Consider the following 11,020-nt stretch of genomic DNA (forward strand, 5'->3'; position numbering starts at 1 on the left):
GAGGTCTCTGCGACACCATCTCCCAGACTGGGAGGGGCACCACGTTTTATTTGCTAGTTTCACATTCGTTTGCAGTCTAGGAGAGAGGGCCTCAGCCGTCCAACTCTAGATTGGCGAGAGGGTCGCGCCCAGCTCCCAGAACTCAAGTGGCCCCTCGCTCTGCCAGGAATGGCTTGACCTTCCAGAAGAAGGCCTTCCCGTGTCTCCGGGTCTCTCTTTTTCCTCGGACTCAACTTCCCTGCCTGCTCCTGCGTTGCCAAGGCCACCCCCGCCTCCTGTCCCCTTCCTGCTGCCCCCCACCCCAGCCCCTCGGTGGAAGGGGATGAGAAGTCAGTGTGCCTGTGAAGGGGCACGGAAGGGGAGGAGTGTGTGTGTGTGTGTGTGTGCGTATGGTGTGTGTGTGTGTGTGTTACCGTGGCCAAAATACTGCGCTATCTGGCAGTCACAGGGTGCTTTCGCTGGGTGTCAGGAATGGGGGACAAAGAAAGAAAATCCAGGCTGTCTTCCAGCGGCGGCAGCAGAGGCGGCGGCGGCCGAGCCGGGCCTCATTTGTTAGCCGGGTGTCGAGGTAATGGTCGCCACCGAGGCCCGTCCTCTCCTCGGCAGAGTAAACAAGACAGATGGGCCTGGGCCTGGCGTGATTAAAGATGAAACGTGGATCCGTCTTCGCCAAAGCTGAAAGCGAGGAGGGCAGCCTCCTCCTATTTCTCTTGCTGTCTTCTTTCTCTTCTTCTTTCTCCTCTTCTTCTTCTTCGTTTTCTTCTTCCTCTTCTTTTTTTAAGGAAGAAAGTAAGAGACTTGAACCTTGCTTCTGGGGGGGCCTCACCCGGCTCCCTATTGTCATTTCTATAAATAAAGCTTCCCCTCCCCCGCCTCTGCGTTTATTCGTGTAAATAGGTGAAGTGGGGGGAGGGCAGGTAGGCTTCTGCGGACCCAGGCCCCAGGGTCCCCTCCCGCATCTCCCCCCTTTCCCCCCCGCCCGGCGCTCACAACCCACCCCCGCCCCGAGGTTCGCGGCTCCCGTGCGGGGGGCACTAGAGCGCGGGGGGGCCTCCGTTGGGCCGGCCAGGGGGCCCTCCGGCTGCGCCTGCGGTGCCACCCGAGCGGATCTTCGTGTTGGGCAACTTGTGGTCTTTTTTCCACTTCATGCGCCGGTTCTGGAACCAGATCTTGATCTGGCGCTCGGAGAGGCAGAGCGCGTGGGCGATCTCCACCCTCCGGCGCCGCGTCAGGTAGCGGTTGTAGTGAAATTCCTTCTCCAGCTCCAAGACCTGCTGGCGAGTGTAGGCTGTCCGGGAGCGCTTGGGCTCCCCGCCGGCGTAATTGGGGTTTACTGGACACACACAGAGAGAAGGAGAAAGAGAAAGTTTTATTGCCCCGAAAGGGAGGAGGGAGCGCTCTTTCTTCCAGCTAACACAGCGTCTCCCTCCCTCCCTCTCCCGCCGCCTCTTCTTCCTCCAGAGGGGGGTGGGGACGCAAAGGGAAGAAAGCGGCCCCCAGGAAGAGAAAGAGACCTCAAAGTTTTGGAGGCTTGTGTTGTCTCCACGTTGCTGTTTGGGTGTCTGGAGAGGGGGTGGGGGGAGAGTGAGGAATCTTTCACAAGGTTTTAACCGCTCCTCTCTGCCCCCTTGGCCTGGGGCCCGGGATGGGAGAATGAGGGGTGAAAGAGGGAGGGGGGCTTCCCTAAACCTTTCTTCTGTTAGTTCCCACCCTCTGTGCTCAGATTCCATGCAGCGCCTGCCCCCGGTAAAAACTTTTGCCCACTTCTGGAGCCAAGGAGCCAGACTAGAGGAAAGAAAGGAAAAAATAAATACTGGGAGTTGACTCAACTCTCCCCTCAAATACAGATTACCTCCTCCTCCTTCTCCTCCCCCACCCCACGCACCCCTCCCCAACTTGCAACTTCACTGAGACTGCATCTCCCTGGCGAAAAAGTCGCTGGTGAGAATGGCAGAGAGGATGGGGGAACCGACTTCAAAGGCGCGGGGCCCACCAGGCCATAAAAATTTATGGGGGATGTAATTATGTGGCTCTGAAAACAGGCAACCGTAAATCTCCGGCAATGGCGAGTTTATAGCGGGGACAATTGGCTTCCCCCAGCTCCCCCCCCCCCATGCCTCCGAGGTCCCTTCGGTGTAAAGCACCGGGGGTGGGAGGGGGAAGGGGTGCCCACGCACTCACCCGTGCTCACGTGAACTTTGCGCATCCAGGGGTAGACGACGGGCTCTTTGCACGCGGAGTGGGACGGGCTGGGGTGCAGGGGGTTCTGGGCGCAGGGAGGCGGCGGGGGGCTGCTGCTGACTGCCTCGCAGCGCTGGCCGGGCTCCGGGAGGAGGGCCCCGGAGGGCGGCGGCGCAGGAGCCCGAGGGGACAGCCCGGGCGGTGGCGGGGGCGGCGGGGGTGGCGGCGGAGGCGGCGGGGGCCCGGGGTCCCGGCAGGCCGCGTAGCGCTGCACGGTGCACGCCGCGCGCCGCCCGAAGCCCGCCTCCGGCTGGAAGCTGCTCTCTCGCCTCTGGCCGCCGGCGTAGTACCCCGGCGAGTGGTCGCTGGGTAGGTAATCGCTCTGTGAATATTCCTCGCACGGAGGGAACTTGGGGTCGACATAGTTTGAGTTGATCAAAAAAGAACTCATAGCCATTAATTTCTGGGAATTGCCCACAAAATATACTAAAATTTATTCCGACCCCTGACTCGTTTTCCTGTTTCCGAAAGCCCTCCTACTTACTGTCAAGTGAACAAAGTTAGGAGCCCACGTGATCCTCGGAGCCAATGGCCGCCCCGCCTGCGATTCCCGGATAAGGAAATCTGCTCACCCGGACCCTACTCCAGCCAAAGAGGTTTATTTCCCCTTCTTCTCTTTCCCCCTCCCCACCCACCCAACACCAGGATTTACATAGGGCTCCTGCGGGGCGACCGCCTCCTCGCCTAGCTCTCTCCGGGATCAGAGAAAGAGAGAGAGAGAGAAAGAGGGAGAGAGAAAGAGAGGAAGAGGGCAGGTTGCCGCCGGAGGGCCTGTTGGGGAGCTGGGCCGAGAACAATCCCTGGATCCCCTCGGAACTTGGGGCTCTCGGTGCAGCCCCCTCCTGTCCTGCCTCATCGCCCGCATTCTCCGCCTTCCATAGGCCCCCATCCCCTCCTCTCGACGGGAAGGAGCCCAGGAGTCTGTGTGGGGAGTTAAGTGAGGGGCAGACTGGGGGCTCCGCCTAGAGAGGGGAACCTACATGGGGGCGAGAGGGCACTGAGCACCGGGCTTTTCTCTGCAGTCGCCTGGGGAGGGGTAAGGGAGTGAGAGAGGAGGCGTCGGGAGCAAGCAGGCGGGTGCAGGAGGGACTTGTCAGAGATGAATGGAACCGCGGGCGGATCGATAGGAAATTCATGCACTAATTCGGGGAGACCTCGCCTTCCAAATCGCATTTAGCTGCGCTATTAGTTTGGCTGTGTCAGTCAGTCCTTCCGTTCCCCCCTCTTATCCACTCCTCCCCTTACCCCACACGGCCCACGCCGGGACAAACGACTTGGTTTCCCCACACTGAACATGAGTAAGGGAGTAAAAATCTAGCAACTTTTCAGAGCACGCTGAATAGCAATTTGCTAATTCCAGAACCACCGGAGCAATGCTAACCATGGTGTCCAGACGTTCTAACTGCCGCTAAAGCAGCTGCCTCTGGAGTGAACAGAAATCTCACATCCTTATGATGCTGGGGGTAGGAGCCCTAGGGATGACCCCCACACACAATAACACCCCTTAGTAATTGCATATTTCCAGGGCATCTTATTCTGATCCCAAACGAAAAGGCGACCTCAACATCCGTTTGAGAAACGATTTTCTTTGCCTTTGCACACTGACAACAATAGTAATTTTTTCTGGATTTTCAGTAAAGCCTCCCTAATCCCAGAATAGAGAATAAGTGGGCTTGGGGGAGAGGATAAAACACCACCACCAATATTAACCTATTAAGAGAAGTGAACAGGGACCAGGGTCAGGCACGGGACATTTCAGGTAGATGATTCCTCCATCTCTAACCAATGAGGGAGGAAAAGAAAGAGGAAGAAAAAAAAAAAAAGGAAAGAGTCTTCGTGTGGTCAGTCACCAGATGGTCCTCTCTTTGGGGGAAAAAAATTTTCTTCGGGAAAAAAATGAGCGGAGTGTTTATGTCAACTACATATTCCCCTAGATACGAATTTGTGACCACAAAATTCCTTACACAAATTCGGATCTACAGGGTATATACAGAAGACAGACAGATCTTCTTGGCCCAGAAATTTTCCAGTTCTCCTACTTTCCGTGCCTTCTTCGTTTGGGGTGTGGTTTCAGTGCTTTGATTTTATTTCATTTTGTTATACGTGTGAGCTCTGGGAGCAGGAAAAGCCACTGCGGGTCCATTTTGGGGATTACAAGCTTTTCAACTCTCTTTCTCTTCTATCAGAGAGAAATAGAAGCAGCCGGTCCCGCAAAGGGACGCGAACCTCGGGGCCGCTGCGCAACCCTGGGCGGCGCATGAATTATGAGATGTAAACATTAGCTAAGCACAAAAGGAGGAAGGGTCATCCCGAGGCTGCAGCGAAGTCAGAATCAGGCCCTTCTGGGTGCCCTCGCGCCCCTCCCCTCCCCCCAGGACTTTTATTTTTTTTTAAAGAAAAACAAAACCCCGATCGGCTCCTCCGTGCCCCTCACAGCCTTTAGTTCGCCATCAAACGAATATCTAGCTATTTTCCAAGGCGCCTCTCGGTGAAGGGAGGAGGAAGAGGCGGCTGGGTGTGAAGAAGGTGTCATAAACGTCCTTTTGGAAAAATTCAATGGTAAAAAGAGAGAGAAACAGCTGTAAAGAAAAATGCTGGGAGACCAAACAGATGGGGCCCCGGATATTTAATGACGGGCAATTCTGTTTACAACCTGAGAAAAAGATCAAAGGCGTTTCATTTCCGAATGAAGGGCAATGAGGAACCATAAAAAATGCAGCCAGATGATATTCCGACCCCTCCCAACCTCCTGTACCTCCTGGGGCCAGAAAAGGGGGATAACCCCTGAAGTGTATGGAGGAACCCCATTTCCCCCACCTCCTTAGCCCCAGGCAGGGTCTCTCTGTCTAAATTTGCTCATTCTGCCACCTGCTAGGGTCTCTGGCAGTGGGACCAAAATGGGGATCTGGGGTTTCCAAATGAACTTCCCGAGGGTCCCAGTAACCACTGAATTTATCAAACTGGGAGACTGGGATTTGGCTGGAGGGAATTGAGTCCTAGACTAAATGCTGAGACCCTCACAGGGTGAGGGGAATTGGCATGGAGAAAGCCTCCACCTTGCCCAGACTCCCTAAGCCATCTCCCTGAGAAATACTTGCATCCCTAGTGAGCCAGTCAGAACGGTATCAGTTTCATTAACAAATACAGCAACAACACAAAAAACAACCCTCTAACCACAACATTGCAGAAGTCTCTGCCCAGCCCCAGTCCTGGGACCCTTGCAGGTGGGTAGGAGGAGTGCTCCCTCCCACTTGCCAGAAACTAGGTCCAGAGACCGGTTCATTTTTCCATCCCAAATCTAGATTGCCAATTTTGGCCTCGGGCCTGATTTCTAACACCAACACTCTCCCAGCCAGGCTGACTTGCATGTATTTGGAAAATTTCTCTCTCTCTCTCTCTCTCTCTCTCTCACTCTCACTCTCACACACACACTTACTTATATTTTAATTATCTTTGCCAAGAGAGGGTCCAATAGACCCCCATCTGGGCACCTAAGGAGACTAGAGTCTGGCCCTGGGCCCACGGACAAAATGCCTGGGTCGAACCCCCACCAGCCCCCCAGCGTCAAGCAGGGATCTTTCCAAGTCTTGTCTTGTCAAAGGCCACTTAGTCAGGGGTTCCACGACCCATTCCAACAGGCCAGGCCCCTCCCCCACCCCATACCTCCTGTCCTCCTCAACTCGCTTGCTCTCTGAAACCCGTCCAACTCAGTCGGCTTTTCGGAATTTTGGGAGGGCCGCTAGGCTGGCCACCGGGCCTCTCTGCTGCTCTACACTTCACAAAGGATGCAGCCCAGGCGCTCGGAGCACCCCAAGAGAGAGGTATGGGAGGCAGAGCCACTGCGGGGCTGGGTATGGCTGATCCTAGGGACAGAGCGCAGAGATTTTTCTCCGCTGCGCGCGGGGAGCCGCCACCTGCCCGTCCCACCGCGGCGCCGCAGACCCCCACCCAGCCGAGCGCAGCCGCGATGGGTGGGGGACAAGGTTTCTCAGCGACTCCCCGGACCGACTGCACCAAAACCAGAGTCTGCCTCTCCCCTCCACCCCCAAAAGAATCCGAACACGAGTACTTATAATAAAAATAAGAAAAAGCAAGGGCTCTTGCGCGCGCGTCCCGAGCCACCTCCCCTGCGCTCCCGGGTCGTTGGCTCGCCGGCTCGCCGGCCGCCTTCCCCTGGCAGCCACAGGTTGCTAAAGTGACCTCTCGCTGCTCAACCTCCGCTGTCCCAGGCGCGCCCCGCCCGCACCGAATCATCTACCTTTTGTCGCCAGGGAGAGAGCACAGAGCAAGGGAGGGACAGAGCGAAGGGCCGAGGAGGGGAGCCCCCAGCCGGTCGGCGCACCGGAGGCCGCACGGAGGAGTGGAAGGCCCAGGAGGGAGCGGGCAAGAGTACTCACCCGGCGGCTCCCCGCGCCCTCCGGCCGCACACCCGCCCGCGGGCCCGCTCGGCCGCAGATGAGCTCGCTCTCCTCCACTATTGTGTGTCCGGAAAACCGAACCGCCGCTGCGGCCACAGCCGCTACGGGCCCCCTTGGAGGCCGGAACAAGACTTTTTTTTGATGTGTTTTTGTTTTTGAAGCGCAAGTTTTCGTATTAATCTCATACTTTGGCAGTCTTTGTTAAACAGCTAGGCGCGTCACGAGGCTCTCGAACATTTTAATAATTTTTAGACGCTGTGACCTACGGTTCACCCCTCTCCGGGCCTCCCCCACGAGCAGGCAGTTACTATAATACGCTCGCACAGTTCGCTCGGTCATATTGAATTTTGCGCAGGTCATTACTTGGGAGAAAAATGACGGAGCAGGAATTTGATTCAGCTCATCCTCTCCAGCTCGACTTTTTGCCAGAACCTTCTCTTCCCTTCACCCAACCCCCACCCCCAAAAAAGTCCCGGGCGCGGAGGTCTCAGCCTACCCCACCTCTGCCTTTGATATTCAATCATTCCTATTTTCTCCATTCTGGTTCCCTGGGCAAAGTGGGAGAGCGTAGGATTCCATAGCGTTTCCCTTTGGGGCCTGTGAGGGAGGATGGCACCTGGAGAAGTGGAACTGTGGCCTAGGGACTCTGGGTCCCAAGAGCAGGCCGAGCTAGAGCCCCCTTCCCTCCTGCCTTCCCTATTGAAAGGCTGCATTGGCAGGGCCTGTATCCCTGCCCCCTTGTGTACTCTATCTGCCTTATTCCCTCCCCCAGTGCCAGAGATATCCCATTTCTGGCCAAACTTTGGAGGTTCCAGGGCTCCCAGGAAAGACTCCTGCACCTCCTGGGGCTGAGATTTGGTCCCCAGGCCAGCACATCTGGGGAAGACAGAGAGAATCCTGAGACAGAAGCTGGATAGTGCTGGTCAAAGCAGGGGGGACTTGGTTTTCAGAGGCTTTCATATCCCTTTAAAAACAAAACAATACACCCTCCCCCTAATTTTTGTTTAAAACCACTTCTCATCTATACAGTAACTCTTCTGCCTACCCCCATCACCCCCACAAGGAGGGACAGAAGCAAAGTAAGGAGACATTAAAAATACTCAGAGATTTTCTTTGGTTTGTCTCTCAAGGATTAGAATTCTTGGGCTGTCAAAACAACACATTTTCCCCCTTTCTCCAGCCTCCAAGGGACCAGCAGAGGTAGGTCAGATGACCTACCCTTCCACCCAGTTTAAGTCAAGGGGGAGGGTCTGCAGGGAGATATCCCTCTAGTACAACGAGGTGGAGGTGGGAGAGAACATCCCAAGGCACTCAGTTTGGCCTAGGATGGCAGAGGGCTCTCTTTCCCCAGCCTGAGGCCCCTCCAGCCCAGGCCCTTTGGCTGCTCCAGGCTATGCCACAGAACCATAAATTGGCTAGCATTCTGTCCTGGAAAAGGAGGAAAAAGAGACAGAGGAGGAAGGTCTCCAGTTCAGCCTTTGACCTCTACCTCTTCTGGACCTCAAGAATTCCTTCCTGGCCTGACTTCTTAGGGCAACTTGTCTCAAGGCTGAATAGAAATAGGAACCCGCACCCAGTTGGTTTAGTCAAAAACTGGAGCAAATTGATTTGAAATTTGACATTAAGTTGCTGTTTCTTCTGGCCGTATTTCAAAAGGCGTCTTTATGAAAACTCTCAGGTCCTCTCTATTCCAGCAGGACCAACACCCACAGCGCACCTCCGATATCCAATGCTTGGAAGAGAATATGATGACATTTCATAACACGGCAAACAGTCATTTAAAGACCAAAAATAGGCATATGCCCTGGTGGTGTAATTACAGTCTCTGTAAACACTTACTTATGAGCTAAGCCTAATGCATAGATTCAAGGTTCATTTCAGGTCGCTTGTTTCAACTCCAGTTAAAAAGATCTCTGTGAGGCCATTCAGTATTTTTCCTTCTCATTTCCCCTCCCTCCTCCAAATAGGAAGAGAGGGATTCTGGATGAACATACAAGTGGAGGTTTGGGAGAGAGTGCGAGAATTAGCAAGCCAACCTTCTTTCAATATTCAACTTCTTAAACCCAAGCAATTTGGAAAGAGGAATGCGAGTTTAGAAACCCTCTAGTCCTGGCCCACAGTCACGGACTCCAGCTGCCTGGACCCAGCCTGGGGTTAGGAATCCTTGAAGAACAGGTCTGCCTGAGGGATAGGGGGAGTCGGGGGAATCAGCTGTTTGGACCCTTTAGGGGAGGTAAGGTGGGGCTGATATTGGTGAGAATCAGGCCTTCACCTTGGAAGCCTTCTTTGGCCCCATCTAACGTCCTGCAAGGACGCGTGGGTAATTGGATTTTTTTAATGTGTGCGGCTGGGTAGGTTTTAATTAAATTTTATATGGTGACTCAAAGGTTATCTTTGGGAGAGAAAATTGCGCAGAGGACTGGCCATGCCCCCAGCGCTCTTGTGCAGCTCCCCACCCCACCAGCTTGGGGGCTTTGGAGAAGGGTTTCTCTCCCACCCCAGTTTCTCCTTCCCCAGATATCTGCCTCTCCTTCCCAGTTCTGCTCCCCCACTCCCCAAACACACAAGTCTTCCTTACCTCCAGCACCCCTTGTTCCCTCTCTTCCTCTCTGGGCTCACACAGCCTCCTCCCCTTGCCCAGACCGCCCCCACCGCTCACGCCTCCGCCCGCTCACGCACGCTGTAAACTTTTGACCCTCCAACTTTGCGACCCTTCTGGCAATAACACTGGCCTCACAGCCCAGGGTCTCATTCTGCTGCGCCGGCTGCAGAAACCCAAGCGCAAAACGCCTTCCGTGCCCCTCCCCCCCCCGCCACCCTCCCCAACCCTCCACGAAGGGCCTTAGATCTGAGGAAGAGGAGTCTTTTGATTATTAAATCATTCTTTGGGAAAAGACATCACCCCACTTCCCGCATCGACCCCACTTCCCGCATTTCCATGGGTATCTCATGTGGAGTGCCTGGAAAAGCTTTTGATGACCCACCCGCTCCGGTCTTGTCCCCCGTGGGGCCCCTGTTGCTGGGTGTGGGGACCTAAGGGGTGGGGTACGGCGCATTGGCTGACCTGGAGAAGGGAGTTTCTGGGGTGAAGACTGGAGAGAGCTTGGAGCAAGGGTTCCTTGAGAGCGGAGGGGGCCACAGTTCCCAAAGGGCTGGATAGAGAGAGAGCTCAGTGTCCAGGCCATGCGAGACCCAGCGGGCCCGGGGCCACCTTGCACGGCCGCTCGCTGGCGCCTCCGAGGCCCCAGCCTGGCTGTGAACTTGGTCTAAGGCGGACTCTACTGGCAGCTCGGGGACGTTACAGCCTCTGCCTCTCGGCCAGCGCAGCGGCCGCACCGGCGACCTGCGCTCTTTCGGTTTTCCTTGCGCCCAAATATCCCCTCCCAGGACCCCACCTCTCACAGGGAAGGGTTCGTTCCTCCTTCCCTAGGGACCTTTTAGGGGTCACAAAACAGAAGAGAGCGAATTAGAGAGAAACACACAGAGAAGAGAACAAGTCTGCAGAAGCTCCAAAATATAAGGATTATCCTGCATCTCGCCTTCTAGCCCCAAGGGGAGACGTTCCCACATGCTGGCACTTTCCCTCCACTTTCCCCCCAGATGCTGCCTTCCAAGCTGAACCCATTCTCCTCCCACCTGGTCTTGACTAAGCAAGCTGGACTGGGGCCTGTGAGGTCCCTTTCCTCCCTAGACGCATTCATCCCTACCCCACGGGGCGCGGAGGTCAGGGATGGCAACAATCAAGGGCAGCCTCAGTGCTCAAGAGGCCACAGCCAGGCCGAAGCTACGTGGGCTCAGCCTGATGCCAGGCGGAGAGCAGGGCCAGACAGCGGCCGGCCAGCCTGGGAGCCGTTTCCAGGGAAGAGAGGCTAGAAGATGCTGCAGAGAGTGCATTTCCTCTTCAAGAGGAAATTTGGGAAGACAAGAGACAGGACGGAAGATGCCTAAGACAGAGAAAAGGAGGGAGGAAAAAAGGTAGGGGAGAGATTAAAACTTGGAAAGGTGGAGATATTCCGGTCCGACAGGTCCTCAATTGCCCGATGTCCAATCTCTCCAGTCTCCTAAATTCCCCACTTCCCCCCTGGGAGCCCGCAATCTGGCTCTCAGTAAATTCGCCAAAAGGAAGAACGAAAAATCGAAAAATCAGCCTAAACCTGTCGGCATGCCGGGCCCGGCCCTGGCCGGAGCGGCGGACGTGGCGGCGTCGCGGCCCGAGGCGCGTAATGTATGCGGCAGCGGCCCGGAGCCCCAAGCAGGCCGGCGCTCGGCCCGTCTGCTGACCTCTGCGTGATCCCGGACTCTATGAATTATTGATGAGATATGAGCGTTGATTTCCCCTTTCAGGATGCAAACTCCATTAT

The 11,020-nt window shown here is 55.6% G+C and overlaps 1 protein-coding gene across 1 annotated transcript; it reads right to left on the reverse strand.

Moving 5' to 3' along the window:
* Positions 1-1,010: 1,010 nt before the first annotated feature.
* Positions 1,011-4,044, reverse strand: HOXB4 (homeobox B4). Its single transcript, XM_040640753.1, has 2 exons — positions 2,182-4,044; positions 1,011-1,333 (listed from the first exon to the last, which is right to left on the reverse strand). The coding sequence occupies exons 1-2, from the start codon at positions 2,636-2,638 to the stop codon at positions 1,035-1,037; spliced, it is 756 nt and encodes a 251-aa protein (XP_040496687.1). The 5' UTR covers positions 2,639-4,044; the 3' UTR covers positions 1,011-1,034.
* Between the last annotated feature and the right edge of the window lie 6,976 nt (positions 4,045-11,020).

Source organism: Ursus maritimus, unplaced genomic scaffold, assembly GCF_017311325.1.
Source record: "Ursus maritimus isolate PB19 unplaced genomic scaffold, ASM1731132v1 scaffold_24, whole genome shotgun sequence".
In the NCBI taxonomy this organism is placed as follows: domain Eukaryota; kingdom Metazoa; phylum Chordata; class Mammalia; order Carnivora; family Ursidae; genus Ursus; species Ursus maritimus.